The 16,576-nt window shown below is 39.4% G+C and overlaps 1 protein-coding gene and 1 non-coding gene across 2 annotated transcripts in view; one reads left to right on the forward strand and one right to left on the reverse strand.

Annotated features, from left to right (window-relative positions):
• Positions 1-16,576, forward strand: part of LOC126455741 (uncharacterized) — a 76,564-nt gene that overhangs the window by 9,242 nt on the left and 50,746 nt on the right. The window contains exon 2 of the mRNA XM_050091508.1: positions 5,468-5,720. Coding sequence (XP_049947465.1) covers positions 5,486-5,720 — 235 coding nt within the window. The 5' untranslated portion in view covers positions 5,468-5,485. The remainder of the gene's footprint in view (positions 1-5,467; positions 5,721-16,576) is intronic.
• On the reverse strand, positions 7,998-8,072 carry Trnat-ugu (transfer RNA threonine (anticodon UGU)). The gene has a single exon. It is a non-coding gene; the product is annotated as a tRNA-Thr (tRNA).

Raw genomic sequence — 16,576 nt, forward strand, 5'->3', positions numbered from 1 at the left:
TTTCCTTTCATTCCATTTTGAGTTGTCGGTCTTGTTTGTTCTATTCTCACACTTGTGGCGTTGTGTTATTCAGAACAAAGGACTGATGACCTCGTAGTTTGGTCCCTTTCCCCCTCTTTTAATCCATCCAACCATTCCATGTTCCAAAATTTAGAATGCTGGTTTTGTTTCTCCTAATGACAATGTCCTCCTGTATAGTCCCCACGTGGAGATCTGAATGGGAACCTATTTTACCTCTCGAATACTTCATCCAAATGGATGCCACCACCACCATTAAACTGTACTACAGAGCTGCATTGTAAGATTCCTCACATGATTCCTTTTCTTTCTGTATACATCTTTTTGACTAATGTGATATTTTTCTCTCTCTCTCTCTCTCTCTCTCTCTGACTTTTGTTGTGATGACATTGATTTGTAGTGCAGTCTAATGTTTGTTTGTGCCGAATATAAATGCACTTTCATCAGTCATATAAACTAAAACTGCAATATAAATTCAGAAAATGTATGTTAGATAATGGAAAAATCTCAAGAATGTTTTTATACATGTTATGTACTTTGTGTATTATAACAATGAAAATAATAAATTTTTGATAATACAATGTAGTAGGATGGATAAAAAAAATCTACTTACCAAGCGGCAGCAGGAGAACATACTTATTTTAAAATAATAATAATAATAAAAGGTTTTACTTGCGCAAGCTTTTGGAGCCAGTGGCTATTCCTTCGGGCTGAAGAGGAAGGAAGAGGAGCCGAAGGGAAAGGAACTGGAGACGCTTAGAAAAATGAGTTTATTTTGTTTTAGAGCGCAAAAACAACTAGGGGTCATATGTGCCCATGCCAGAATCCAGAACACCAATATGAAAAAGTTGTTAAAAATTACTACATGTGAAGCCCAATCAATGGGAGGAAAGAGAGCTAAGAACAAGGACTCCCTCTTGAAGAAAGGTCCACAAAAAATGCTGTGGAGGTTCTCAACCAAAGATTAAATGTCCTTTGCCATATTGCTACAGCGGATAAAAAATGAAATGCAGGTGACAGCTCATGCATCATTTGCTAAAACGGCCACTAACTCAGACAGGAAACATACTACTGGTACATAAGCGGTAAAAAAAAAAAAAAGAAACTGTATTCGGTCTGGAAATGGCAACCCATCAAAGGTTATGATAATGTGCACTGATGGGATCACCCTTAACATAGCCACGTGGTCTGAGGCTACGCGCGGCTTGCCCCCATCCCTTGTGTGTGTGTGTGTGTGTGTGTGTGTGTGTTGTCCTTAGCATAAGTTAAAGTTAGTTTAAGTAATGCGTAAGCTTAGGTACCTGTGACCTCAGCAATTTGGTCCCATAAGACCTACCCACAAATTTCCAAATTTCACCCTTAACAAAAAGGATGGCTAAAACGACAATGCCCAAGACGCAACCTCGCTAAAATGGTGAGAGGGCCGATAGGATGTCGATCAAGCTGCTGGAGTGGTTAACTCCCCAGAACTTGTTCCCATGAAGGGAAGACCAATGGTGATGCCAAAGTGACACCACCTGCTGATTGATGGCAACACGGAGCTCATCGGAAGGAATGAAAGAACTAGCTAGTCGTGATAAATTGCAGCCTTGGTGGCAGCATCAGTAGCCTTGTTTCCCATCAGACCGAATGACCAGGAACCCACATAATCATCAGTGGCTCCCTCAAAAGTAAGCAAGTGGAAGCTTTCTAGGACCCATTGCACTAAGGGGTGGACTGTGTACTGCACGCAGAGGCTCTGAAGGGCACTGAGTCAGATCAGAGGACCCAACTGACAAGCTTATGTTGCGTGCCTCAGCGATACAGATGGCCGTACCGTAGTTGCAACCAAAACGGAGGGGTATCTGTTGAGAGGCCAGACAAACGTGTGGTTTCTGAAGAGGGGCAGCAGCCTTTTCAGTAGTTGCAGGGGCAACAGTCTGGATGATTGACTGATCTGGCCTTGTAACATTAACCAAAACGGCCTTGCTGTGCTGGTACTGCGAACGGCTGAGAGCAAAGGGGAACTACAGCCGTAATTTTTCCCGAGGGAATGCAGCTATACTGTATGATAAAATGATGATGGATGGCATCCTCTTGGGTAAAATATTCCGGAGGTAAAATAGTCCCCCATTCGGATCTCCGGGCGGAAAACTGGTGTTCTACAGATCGGAGCGTGGAATGTCAGATCACTTAATCGGGCAGGTAGATTAGAAAATTTCAAAAGGGAAATGGATAGGTTAAAGTTAGATATAGTGGGAATTAGTGAAGTTCGGTGGCAGGAGGAACAAGACTTTTGGTCAGGTGAATACAGGGTTATAAATACAAAATAAAGTAGGGGTAATGCAGGAGTAGGTTTAATGATGAATAAAAAAAATAGGAGTGCGCGCAAGCTACTACAAACAGCATAATGAATGCATTATTGTGGCCAATATAGACATGAAGACCCTGCCCACTACAGTAGTACAAGTTTATGTGCCAACTAGCTCTGCAGATGATGAAGAAATTGATGAAATGTATGATGAGATAAAACAAATTATTCAGGTAGTGAAGGGAGACGAAAATTTAATAATTGTGGGTGACTGGAATTCGAGAGTAGGAAAAGGGAGAGAAGGAAACATAGTAGGTGAATACGGATTGGGGGTAAGAAATGAAAGAGGGACCTGGATAAACTGACTAAACCAAAGGTTGTAGAGTTTCAGGGAGAGCATAAGGTAACAATTGACAGGAGTGGGGGAAAGAAATACAGTAGAAGAAGAACGGGTAGCTTTGAGGCATGAAGTAGTGAAGGCAGCAGACGATCAAGCAGGTAAAAAGACGAGGGCTGGTAGAAATCCTTGGGTAACAGAAGAAATATTGAATTTAATTGATGAAAGGAGAAAATATAAAAATGCAGTAAATGAAGCAGGCAAAAAGGAATACAAACGTCTCAAAAGTGAGATCGACAGGAAGTGCAAAACTGCTAAGCAGGGATGGCTAGAGGACAAATGTAAGGATGTAGGGGCTTATCTCACTAGGGGTAAGATAGATACTGCCTAAGGGAAATTAAGGAGACCTTTGGAGAAGAGAACCACTTTTATGAATATCAAGGGCTCAGATGGAAACCCAGTTCTAAGCAAAGAAGGGAAAGCAGAAAGGTGGAAGGAGTATATAGAGGGTCTATACAAGGGCGATGTACTTGAGGACAATATTATGGAAGTGGAAGAGGATGTAGATGAAGATGAAATGGGAGATACGATACTGCGTGAAGAGTTTGACAGAGCACTAAAAGACCTGAGTCGAAACAAGGCCCAGGAGTAGACAACATCCCATTAGAACTACTGCCGCCCTTGGGAGAGCCAGTCATGACAAAACTCTACCATCTTGTGAGCAAGATGTATGAGACAGGCGAAGTACCCTCAGACTTCAAGAAGAATATAATAATTCCAAATTCCAAAGAAAGCAGGCGTTGATAGATGTGAAAATTACCGAACTTTCAGTTTAATAAGTCACAGCTGCAAAATACTAACACGAATTCTTTACAGACAAATGGAAAAACTGGTAGAAGTCGACCTCGGAGAAGATCAGTTTGGATTCAGGAGAAATGTAGGATCACACGAAGCAATACTGACCCTACAACTTCTCAGAGAAGATAGGTTAAAGAAAGGCAAATCCATGTTTATAGCATTTGTACAGTTAGAGAGAGCTTTTGACGCTCTTAAATGGAATACCTTCTTTGAAATTCTAAAGATGACAGGGGTAAATACAGGGAGCGAAAGGCTATTTACAATTTGTATAGAAACCAGATGGCAGTTATAAGAGTCGAAGGCCACGAAAGGGTAGCAGTGGTCGAGAAGGTAGCGGGACAGGGTTGTGGCCTATACCCGATGTTATTCAGTCTGTATATTGAGCAAGCAGTGAAGGAAACAAAAGAAAAATTCGTAGTAGGTATTAAAATCCATGGAGAACAAATAAAAACTTTGAGGTTCGCCGATGACATTGTAATTCTGTCAGGGGCAGCAAAGGACCTGGAAGAGCAGTTGAACGGAATGGATAGTGTTTTGAAAGGAGGATATAAGATGAACATCAACAAAAGCAAAACGAGGATAATGGAATGCAGTCGAATTAAGTCAGGTGATGCTGAGGGAATTAGATTAGGAAATGAGACACTTAAAGTAGTAAAGGACTTTTGCTATTTGGGGAGCAAAGTAACCGATTACTGTCGAAGTAGAGAGGATATAAAATGTAGACTGGCAATGGCAAGGAAAAGCGTTTCTAAAGAAGAGAAATTTGTTAACATTGAGTATAGATTTAAGTGTCAGGAAGTCATTTCTGAAAGTATTTGTATGGAGTGTAGCCATGTATGGAAGTGAAACATGGACGATAAATAGTTTGGACAAGAAGAGAATAGAAGCTTTCGAAATGTGGTGTTACAGAAGAATGCTGAAGATTAGATGGGTAGATCACGTAACTAATGAGGAGGTATTGAATAGAATAGGGGAGAAGAGGAGTTTGTGGCACAACTTGACAAGGAGGGGGGACCGGTTGGTAGGGTATGTTCTGAGGCATCAAGGGATCACAAATTTAGCATTGGAGGGCAACGTGGAGGGTAAAAATCGGAGAGGGAGACCAAGAGATGAATACACTAAACAGATTCAGAAGGATGTAGGTTGCAGTAAGTACTGGGAGATGAAGAAGCTTGCACAGGATAGAGTAGCATGGAGAGCTGCATCAAACCAGTCTCAGGATTGAAGACCACAACAACAACAACATGTTGCCGGATGTACTGTGTGGCCTGATAGCAGCAAAGAGCTCTGCTGTAAATACTAATCATTGTTCCGAGAGCAGATAGTGAAAATCATCAGTGCCAGTGGTGAAGCCACATCTGGCACTACAGTCTGTCCAAGAATAATCAGTGTACACAAAGGTTGCTAAATTCTGTGCGAAGATTGAGAAACTTACATCGATGGATCGAATATGGAGTAGTTTTCGTAGGATGCTAATTAAGTCCAAGGTGAACATGGGCCACCACATGAAGCCAAGGTGGTGAAGGGTTCACACACATTGGGAAAATTGCAGGTTGTGTGAGGTAGTGTGGAAATATCACCCAGAACCCATGGTCAGGGGAGACTTACTGGATAGGATGAGGACAGACTCCTTTCTTTCCTTCTCATCACATCTGGTAAGTCTTACCTGACCCAGGGTACTGGTGACTTCTCCGAACTCTACCTCTTTTCCTCAACCTTCCCTTCACCTCTCATCCTTTCCCTTAAACCCTTCTGCCGGAAGGAGGAGCCACTGGCTCCAAAAGCTTTCATAAATAAGACCTTTTTTTAATATCTGTTCTCATGCTGCCATTTGCTGAGTAGATTTCTTATCTATACAGTTACATATGTTGTATATTGATATTTGTGCCAACATAAATTACTGTTTTCCTCCAAATAATTTTTGGAATAACTGTTGCTACCTTTCCTTACCTTCTCCTCAACAGTAATACACAGATTAAAATATGCCACGTACAAAGCGTCCAAAGAAAGGAAGACAGACAAAACCAAATGAGTCGGCTAACACTGAACTTGACCCAAATATTGTTATTAAACAAGAGCCTGAGGATCCACCTCCAGAAAGTATGGAATTTGAAGCTGAAGCAGATGGTAACCTAGACGAGGACAACTATCCACTCCAGGTGTCCAAAGTTAATCAGTCTGCTAATATGTATTCAGTTACACAACTGAGAAAGCTCGGTAAGTGTGTTGGCCTTTTTATGTTGTTTGAATTGTAGATTATAAAATCACTTAGCTTTAAAGACATATTTTAGAATAAGTTATGCACTTCTTGATGAAATATTATACTATTGGATTTGAACAGAAGTAAGCAGCTTCCTTTGGTGAACTTAACAACAGAAATTGATAAAAGTAATATTCTTCTGTGCTATAGTAGTGTAACCACACTGAGGTGGTAGCAGTCATATTCCATTGAATAATTGATAAAAATTGATAAAAGTAATATTCTTCTGTGCTATAGTAGTGTAACCACACTGGGGTGGTAGCAGTCATATTCCATGCACATAATCTGCTCATGGTAAGCTTTGCAGCAGGGGGCTGTAGTGTGATATTAAACAACCTCTAAAATATTGATTGTTGTGGCACTGCTCTTTGGCATAGCCTTAGATCTGGGTTAGATTGAAAGGTGACAATTTATTAGTGTGTAGGTGAAGTCAACAAATGGTAATGCCAAAGACAGGTCGCAGTAACAGATTGACCTGTAGCGTAACCTAATTGTTACATATTTAAATGCATTTTGCCACATTTAACACACTTTTTTATCACGAAAACCTAAACTTCAGGATACTAGTATATTCGGAAAATGTATATTGAATAATGGAAAAGTGTCGGATTATTTTGACGCGTGTAATGGACACACAAACTACAAAAAATGCAAATTGGATTTTGTAATTTTATTACAGGCCAACTAAGGACCATGCCTGGATAACTATTCTTCTCTTTTCCCTCATCGTCCTTCAAAACTTTATTTTTCTCAGAATGAGCTCTTTTTCTCGCATCTGACCATCTGACACCACTTTTTGTTCTGTTTTATCGTCCTGAAAACCTTTAAATTTCTTGTATTCTAGTTTGAATTTGTTCATGCTAAGTAAGGTTTCCTATTAAATTTGCATTTCTTCTTAGTCCATTGTTGTCTTGCTTCCTTACTCATTTGTTTTCCTGATATGGAAGAATGAGATAATGAAGGAAGACAGCCTAACAAAGATACACACAAACTGTCCATAGTGTATGTGTATAACACGTCTTTCCCTGATCTCATCTGTTATTTCAGGGCAGAATAAGTATATTTCCTTATTTGGTCTCAAACCCCAGTTGCCACAATTGTGACCTAATATTTTTTTGAAGATTCTTCCTATCGTTACCAGATCTGCCATGCATCTGGATGAATGTAATGTTTCTAGCAATACAGGACTTGTGGTTTTACAACATCTGTAGAAAAATTCATTTATTGTACAGATTCGACACTTTCATGTACGCTCTTCTAGTGCCCCCCCCCCCCCCCCCCCCCCCCCTCCGGGTTCTGATTTTACTTGCTTTTTTCATGTTTGTATGTTCCACCGAGGTATTTAAATTTATCAGCGGTTTATCTCCCAAGTCCAGACAACTTACTGCTTCTTTTGATCTACATAACTTTTTCCTTCCTCTATTTTTCATTTTCTTCAAACTCTTTCCAGCTCTCAGTATAATAATAACAATAAACTGCCTCCTTGTCAGATTCTTAATAAAATTTGGGAGGGACTAATGATCTAGGCTAAATAAATTTAAGTTCTGTGTATGTAAGGGTTTGTTTAGTTATTTCCAGAGTATTCTTATCTACTGCAAATCTATTGCCCTGGTTCGAAATATCGTAGATCTGGGGCTGATGTGCAGAGCAGTCTGAGTTATTTGGGGGGGGGGGGGGTGGCTCCATGTGAAATGTGTTTACATTTAGTGATTTTGCTGTTTCCTCTTCGTTTACTGCTTTCACGTCAAATAAAAAAAATTAAAAAAAAAAAATCTGTGCCTGGATACTATCAAGTGAATTAAAATACATTCATCTAATTACGGAAGGCTACAATATGTTGTTAGTTCCAGATTTTATTTTATTTCCACCTTTCTGACAGTCAAGTATTAATCGCCTTGCAGAACAATGAAGTTTTTTTGTTGCTTTGCTAAAGAAATTCTCCTTTTATTTATCTTTACCGCTGGGGCAGCCAGTTTGTTTCAAACGAAGTGTTTAATTCCACACTATTGGCTAGTTTCAACTAACTGTTCACTGCATTTCAAGTGCACGTTTTTCATCTTCTAACATGTGTGGCATTATTCCATAATAAAGAACCAAACATGAGATAATACAGTACTGGTACTCCTAGAAAATTTACATCCCGAAAACCACTCTGAAAAGAAATGATAATTAAATTGACACCCTAGCTGCAAGCAGGCGTTGATACACTTCATTGGGGACATGTTGAAAATGTGTGCCCCGACCGGGACTCGAACCCGGGATCTCCTGCTTACATGGCAGACGCTCTATCCATCTGAGCCACCGCGGGCACAGAGGATAGTGCGTCTGCAGGGACTTATCCCTTGCACGCCCCCCGTGAGATCCACATTCCCAACATGTCCACAACACTACATTCGTAGTGCGCCTAATAGATGTTTGCCCATCACTCTGAAAAGTTTAATGTGAGGTCGAGGGCTACTTCGTTGGGAATTTGGACGTACGAATGTGCACTTTAATGTGAATTATTCATCTCAGTATGGTACAAGAAATTCTGACTCTCTTGAAGTATCCTCTGATGTCTTGTTTCTTTTATGACATAATGTAAGATCTACTTAATATTTTACACATACAAACGTACGGGCTTCCTACGTCATCTTAGCTGCGCAAGCACGGGGATGCCTCTTATGCGGCACTCTCTGGCAACTGCTGGAACAAATCTATTTGTAACAGGTCTCGGGGAAAATTGTGGTTTGAAAAGCATTATTTTCAAAGTAAATTTCCTTTTGCGCAAGGTGAACTATGTGCGAGAATGTACGATGAATTTCTTAAATCACAGAGCTTTTGACTCTCATTTAAAAATCAACTCTTTGATGACAAGCCATTTAGAAGAATTTTGATCCCAGAAGATCAGAGATTTATGTTGGTATTAAACATTTTACTGGCATATTTATGCGATGTGTCCTAAAGTGTAAAACGTGCAAAAAAAGATCAACATTGTATGTGAAAGCTTAGTTTCTCTTGTAGCTTATTAATCTTTGTGACAAATATTATATATGAAAAGTTTGCTTTTCCTGTAGCAACACTATGTACATTAATTTAGACCATTAACTATTCCTGTTTATGTGTTTGCGCTACATAAGTGATGTTGGTATTGGCTGACTACGTCATGTGTCCTATGCTATGAGTATCCGCTGGCATCAGCTGGCGAGATCACGTGACATGAGCTATGACTGGCTTTCAAAAGCGCATCGCAATCTCAATTTCAATGCTTCAGTAAGTAACATGCGGTTTTTTGTGAAATTCGAATTTATACTTTCGTAATACAAAAATGTGCTGCATATATGTTGCTGCACTTCAAAGAATTTTCCAAAACGTGGTTTTTCCCCTGAGTTTCGTTTTCTAAAGTGCCGGGAAATTCTAAGCCGCTGTACAAAAACATCACGATTTTTGATTGATAAATTGTACAGTTCTGAGGAAAAGTATACTGTTACTTAGCATGAAAAAAGTGTGTTTTCACCGGGAGAAAGTGTATTTTTAACCGGGAGATCTGGCAAAAATCCGGAAAATTTTTTTCCTTGTCCACTTATACACCCTGAAAAAAGAGAAATGGATAGGTTAAAGTTAGATAAAGTGGGAATTAGTCAAGTTCTATGGCAGGAGGAAAAAGACTTTTGGTCACGCGAATACAGGGTTATAAATAGAAAATCTAATAGGGGTAATGCAGGAGTAGGTCTAATAACGAATAACAAAATAGGAAAGCTGATAAGCTACTACAAACAGAATAGTGAATGCATTATTGTAGCAAAGATAGACACAAAGCCCATACCTACCACAGTAGTACAAGTTTATATGCCGACTAGCTCCATAGATGACGGAAGATATTGAAGAAAAGTATGATGAGATAAAAGAAATTATTCAGATAGTGAAGGGAGATTAAAATTTAATAGTCATGGGGGACTGGGATTCGATAGTAGGGAAAGGAAAAGAAGGAAAATTCTAACACTTGGTTTAAGAATCATGAAAGAAGGTTGTATACATGGAAGAGGCCTGGAGACACTGGAAGATGTGATGGGTTACATAATGGTAAGACATAGATATACAAAGCAGGTTTTAAACTGTCATTTCCAGGGCAGATGTGGACCCTGAGCACAATCTATTGGTTATGAACGGTAGATTAAAACTGAAGAAACTGCAAAAAGGTAGGAATTTAAGGAGAGGGTACCTGGATAAACTGAAAGAACCGGAGGCTGTAGAGCATTTCAGAGAGCGTTAGGGAATAGTTAACTAGAGGGGAAAGAAATATGGTAGAAGAAGGGTAGTTTTGAGAGATGAAATAGTGAATGCAGCAGAGGAACAATTAGGTAAAAAGACGAGGGCTAGTACAAATCCTTCGGTAACAGAAGAAATATTGAATTTAACTGAGGAAAGGAGAAAATATAAAAGCGCAGCAAATGAAGCGGGCAAAAGGAATACAAACATCTGAAAAATGTGATCGACAGGAAGTGCAAAATGGTTAAGCAGGGATGGCTAGAGGACAGATGCTAGGATATAGAAGCATATATCTCTATGGGTAAGGTAGATACTGCCTACAGGAAAATTGGAGAGACCTTTAGGGACAAGAGGACCAACTGTATGAATATCAAGAGCTCAGATGGAAAACCAGTCCTAAGCAAAGAAGGGAAAGCAGAAAGGTGGAAGGAGTATACAGTGTGTCTACACAAGGACGATGTACTTGAGGGCAATATTATTGAAATTGAAGAAGACGTGAGTGAAGATGAAGTGGGGAGATAAGATATGGCACGAAGAATTTGACAGAGCACTGAAAGATCTAAGTCGAAACAAGGCTCCGGGATAGACAACATTCCATTAGAACTACTGATAGTGTTGAGTCGGCCATGACAACGCTACCATCAGGTGAGCAAGATGTATGAGGCAAGTGAAATACCCTCAGACTTAAAGAAGAATATAGTAAGTCCAATCTCAAAGAAAGCAGGTGTTGACGGGTGTGAAAATTACTGAACTGTCAGTTTAATAAGTCATGGTTGCAAAATACTAACACCAATACTTTACATGAGAATAGAAAAACTGGTAGCTGATCTTGGGGATGATACCTTTGGATTCTGGAGAAATGTAGGAACACATGAGGCAATACTGACCCTATGAGTTATCTTAGAAGATAGGTTAAGGAAAGGCAAACGTATGTTACAGCATTTGTAGATGTAGTGAAAACTGTTAACGATGTTGACTGGAATACTCTTTGAAATTCTGAAGGCAGCAGGGATGAAATACTGGGAGTGAAAGGCTATTTACCACTTGTACAAAAAATAGATGGCAGTTATAAAAGCTGTGGGAGATGAAAAGGAGGCAGTGGTTGAAGAGTGAGTGAGACAGTGTTATGGCCTATTCCCAACGTTATTCAGTATGTACATTGAACAAACAGTAAAGGAAACCAAAGAAAAATTTGGAATAGCAATTAAAGTTCAGGGAGAAGAAAGAAAAACTTTGAGTTTGCCAGTGACATTGTAATTCTGTCAGACAGAAAAGTACTTGGGAGAGCAGTTGAACGGAATGGAAAGTGTCTTGAAAGGAGAATAAGATGAACATCAACAAATGTAAAACAGAAGTAATGGAACATAGTAGAATTCAAGCAGGTGATGCTGACCGAATTAGATCAGAAAATGAGGCACTTAGAATAGTAGTTTGGTTTTGCTGCTTGGCCAGCAAAATAACTGATGAAGCCTGAAGTAGAGGCTATGAAACGTAGACTGAAAATGGCAGGAAAAGTGTTTCTGAAGAAGAGAAATTTGTGAACATTGAATATAGAATATAGTGTTAGGAAGTCTCTTTCTGAAGGCATTTGTCTGGACTGTAGCCATGTGTGGAAGTGGAACATGGACGATAAACAATGTAGACAAGAAGAGAATAGAGGCTTTCGAAATGTGGTGCTGCAGAAGAATGCTGAAGATTAGATGGATAGATCACGTAACTAATGAGATACTGAATAGAACTGGGGAGAAGAGGAATTTGTGGCCCAACTTGATTATAAGAAGGGATCAGTTGGTAGGACACAGTATGAGGCATCAAGGAATCACCAATTAAGTATTGGAGGGAAGTGTGGAGGATAAGAATTGTAGAGGGAGACCAAGAGATGAATACACTAAGCAGATTCAGAAGGATTTAGGTTGCAGTAGTTATTCGGAGATGAACAGGCTTGAATGGGGTAGAGTAGCATGGAGAGTTGTATCAAACCAGTCTCTGGACTGAAGACTACAACAACAACAGAAAGTTCACCCTCAAAATATGCTTTAAAATAATTTGGTTGGAAATATCACTTTTTGACAGTCTGTAAATTAGAAACAGTGTGGAAGACCTTATTGGAGTTCATTTAATTATTTTCTGAAAAATTGATCATATTGATACTGTAATTTTGTAGCTAAGCAGCAAAGCTGTTTCGTAAATGAAGTCAAGGAATACTTGAATGAGGGTGAATATGTTCTTACATTTGACTTTTTGGGAAGTGGTGGTGGTGGTGGTGGTGGTGGTGGTGGTGGTGGTGGTGGTGGTCGTCGTCGTCGCTGCCGCTTCCTCTCCAAGTACCTACTGCAACCTACATCCTTCTGAATCTGTGTAGTGCATTCATCTCTTGGTATCCTCTAAAGATTTTTACCCTCCTTGCTGCTCCCCCTCAATACTAAATTGGGGCCTCAGAACATGTCCTATCAACTTATGTCTTCTTCTAGTCAAGTTGTGCCACAAATTTCTCTTCTCCCCAATTGTATTCAGTACCACCTCATTACATAAGGAGACCTGGACATAAACAGGCTGCATTTTTATACCTCGCTCTCAGTGCACGTTATTCTTGGTGTACAATGCAGACGAAGTTGAGTTAATTTCATCCTTTGTTGATAAAAACCACAAACTGTCAAAGGAAATTTACTGAAATATTATAGTTGAAGAATTACAGTAGTTTGCCTAATAGATGTTCTTATAATGCACGTTTCCATTCTGGTACCATTTTCTGGTCCATCATCAGTCTAATAGCATTCAAACTATAGCAGGCTGCTGTTAACATTCATAGGAACACATTATGCCTCTCATTTCGCAGTTTGGAGTAAATCTGAGGAAATAGAAAAACTCTTATTATACCACATTACAATTTTGTCTAAAACATACTGCTAAAATTATATACAAAATGACAAACATAGATCATTTCTGTGATGTATTAGGCATAATACGAAGATACTATCCTGTTCGTCAATTGACAGAAATTTGGTGAACATGGATAAAACCATTGTGAAGTTAGATGTTCCTAATTTCTGAAAATGTAGTTTTGAGAAAAAGATAAAAAATGTTCATGCTGTTTCTGACTCATCGTATGCGTCTTTCAGAACATTCCAGCAGCATAATCTTGTTGGCCAGCTGCTTCTTTACCTTCTGTAGACTTCTTCAGGAGCCTTTTCCTTACTCTGGACTCTTTAGTTTTGGCTTCCACAGCCCTTTCAGCTTCAGCTAGTCGCGGATGATCTGTGGCAGAGTAGCTATCATATTATTTCCTACCTGGATGCCTAATTTATCCATTACTTTTGTCCTGCTGATGACAGCATTCATCACACGTTTTGAGTACTGTCCATCCAACAAACACTGTTTTTGGTACTCGTTGCCACATGCAGCTGTTGCAAATCTCATCAGGGTTTTGTGTATGGCCATGTAGACATTTGCTAAGTAATTTTGTATCTGCAAGGCCCCTGTATATTGGCTTTATTGTTTCCATGACACTGGCAGACAAGAAATGTTTATGGTGATATTACTTGCCTGTCGCATGAACACAGCTGGTTTGCAGCTTTTGTTAAAGGAACATTTAAGATCAAATCAACAACTGAAAAGTAGATAAAAAATACATATTTCAAACAGGATAAAATTGTCTTTCAGATGGTGAGAAAAAAAGTCTAAAATTTCAGTCATTTCACATCCAGGTCCCCTTAAGTGATCTACCCATCTAATTTTCAGCACACTTCTGTAGCACCACATTTCAAAAGCTTCTAATCTCTTCTTGTTCAAACTATTTCTCGTCCATGTTTCACTTCCATACAGGGCTACACTCCATACAAATACTTTCAGAAACGACTTCCTGACACTTAAAAGCTATACTCGATGTTAACAAATTTCTCTTCTTCAGAAACACTTTCCTTGCCATTGCCAGTCTACATTTTATATCCTCTCTACTTCGACCATCATCAGTTATTTTGCTCCCCAATTAGGAAAACTTCTTTACTGCTTTAAGTGTCTCATTTCCTAATCTAATTCCCTCAGCATCACCCGACTTAATTCGACTACATTCCATTATCCTCGTTTTGCTTTTGTTGATCTTCATCTTATATCCTCCTTTCAAGAAACTGTCCATTCCGTTCAACTGCTCTTCCAAGTCCTTTGCTGTCTCTGACAGAATTACAGTGTCATCGGTGAACTTCATAGTTTTTATTTCTTCTCCATGGATTTTAATACCTACTCCGAATTTTTCTTCTTTTGTTTCCTTTACTGCTTGCTCAATATACAGATTGAATAACATCGGGGATAGGTTACAACCCTGTCTCACTACCTCCTTCTCAACCACTGCTTCTCTTTCATGCCCCTTGCCTGGTATTACTGCCTTCTGGTTTCTGTACAAATTGTAAATAGCCTTATGCTTCCTGTATTTTACCCCTGCTGCCTTTAGAATTTGAAAGAGAATATTCCAGCCAGCATTGTTAAAAGCCCTCTCTACATCTACAAATGCAAGACACATGGGTTTCCCTTTCCTTAATCAATCTTCTAAGGTAAGTCGTAGGATCAGTATTGTCTCATGTTCCAACATTTCTATGGAATCCAAACTGATCTTCCTCGTTGTCAGCTGCTACCAGTTTTTCCGTTCGTCTGTAAAGAATTCATGCCAGTATTTTGCAGCCGTGACTTATTAAACTGGTAGTTTGCTAATTTTCACACCTGTCAACACTTGGTATCTTTGGTATTGGAATTATTATATTCTTCTTGAAGTCTGAGGGTATTTCGCCTGTCTCGTACATCTTTCTTGCCAGGTGGTAGAGTTCTATCGTGGCTGGATCTCCCAAGGCTATCAGTAGTTTTAATGGAATGTTGTCTACTCCTGGGGCCTTTTTTCGACTTAGGTCTTTCAGTGCTCTGTCACACTCTTCACACAATCATAGCTCCCATTTCATCTTCATAGACGTCCTCATCCATAGCCATAATATTGCCCTTGTATAAATCATCTGTATATTCCTTCCACCTTTCTGGTTTACCTTCTTTGTTTAGAGCTGGTTTTCCATCTGAGTTCTTGATATTCATATAGGTGGTTTCTCTTTTCCAAAGGTCTCTTCAATTTTCCTGTAGGCAGTATCTATCTTAACCTCTAGAGATATATTGCTCTATATCCTTACATTTGTCCTCTAGCCATCCCCACTTACCTATTTAGCACTTTCTGTTGAGCTAATTTTTGAGATGTTTGTATTCCTTTTTGCCTGCTTCATTTACTCTATTTTTATATTTTCTCCTTCAATCAATTAAATTCAATATCTCTTCTGTTACCCAAGAATTTCTACTAGCCCTCGTCCTTTTACCTACTTAATCCTCTGCTGCCTTCATTTCGTCTCTCAAAGCAACCCATTCTTCAGCTACTGCACTTCTTTCCCTTGTTCTTGTCAATCATTCCCTAATGCTCTCTCTGAAACTCTCTACAACCTCTGATTCTTTCAGTTTATGCAGGTCCCGTCTCCTTAAATTCCCACCTTTTTGCAGTTTTTCAGATTTAATCTACAGTTCATAACCAATAGATTGTGGTCAGTCCACATCTGCCCCTAGAAATGTCTTAAATTTAAAACCTGGTTTCTAAATCTCTGTATTACCATTATATATTCTATCTGGAACCTCTCTAGGCCTCTTTCACATATACAACTTTCTATCATGATTCTTAAACCAAGTGTTAGAATTTTGCACTTTCTTACCCCCATTCCATATTCACCTACTACTTTTCCTTCTCTTCCTTTTCCTACAATCGAATTCCAGTCCCCCACGACTATTAAATTTTCGTCTCCCTTCACTGTCCGAATAATTTTATCTCATAATGCATTTCTTCAGCCTCATCATCTGCAGAGCTAGTTGGCATAAAAACTTGTACCACTGTGGTAGGTGTGGGCTTCATGTCTGTCTTGGCTACAATAATGTGTCGACTATGTTGTTCATAGTAGCTTACCTGCATTTTTATTTTGTTTTTTTATTTATTATTAAATCTACTCCTGCATTACCCTATTTGATTTTCTATTTATAACCTTGTATTCACCTGACCAGAAGTCTTGTTCCTCTTGCTGCCAAACTTCACTAATTCCCACTATATCTAACTTTAACCTATCCATTTCCCTTTTGAAATTTGCTAACCTACCTGCCCGAATAAGGGATCTGACATCCCATGCTCCAATCCATAGAATGTCAGTTTTCTCTCTCCTGATAATGTCGTCGTCCTGAGTAGTCCCCACTTGGAGATCCGAATGGGGTGGGGCTATTTTACCTCCGGAATATTTTACCCAAGAGGACACCATCATCATTTAACCATACAGTAAAGCCCCTGGGAAAAATAGTGGCTGTAATTTCCCCTTGCTTTCAGCCGTTTGCAGTACCATCACAGCAAGGCCATTTTGGATAATGTTAAAAGGCTAGATCAGTCAGTCATCCAGACTGTTGCCCCTGCAACTGCTGGAAAGGATGCTGCCCCTCTTGAGGAACCACATGTTTGTCTGGCCTCTCGACATTGTGGTTGCACCTGTGATACGGCTGTCCATCACTGAGG

This window comes from Schistocerca serialis, chromosome 2 (assembly GCF_023864345.2).
Source record: "Schistocerca serialis cubense isolate TAMUIC-IGC-003099 chromosome 2, iqSchSeri2.2, whole genome shotgun sequence".
NCBI lineage: Eukaryota > Metazoa > Arthropoda > Insecta > Orthoptera > Acrididae > Schistocerca > Schistocerca serialis.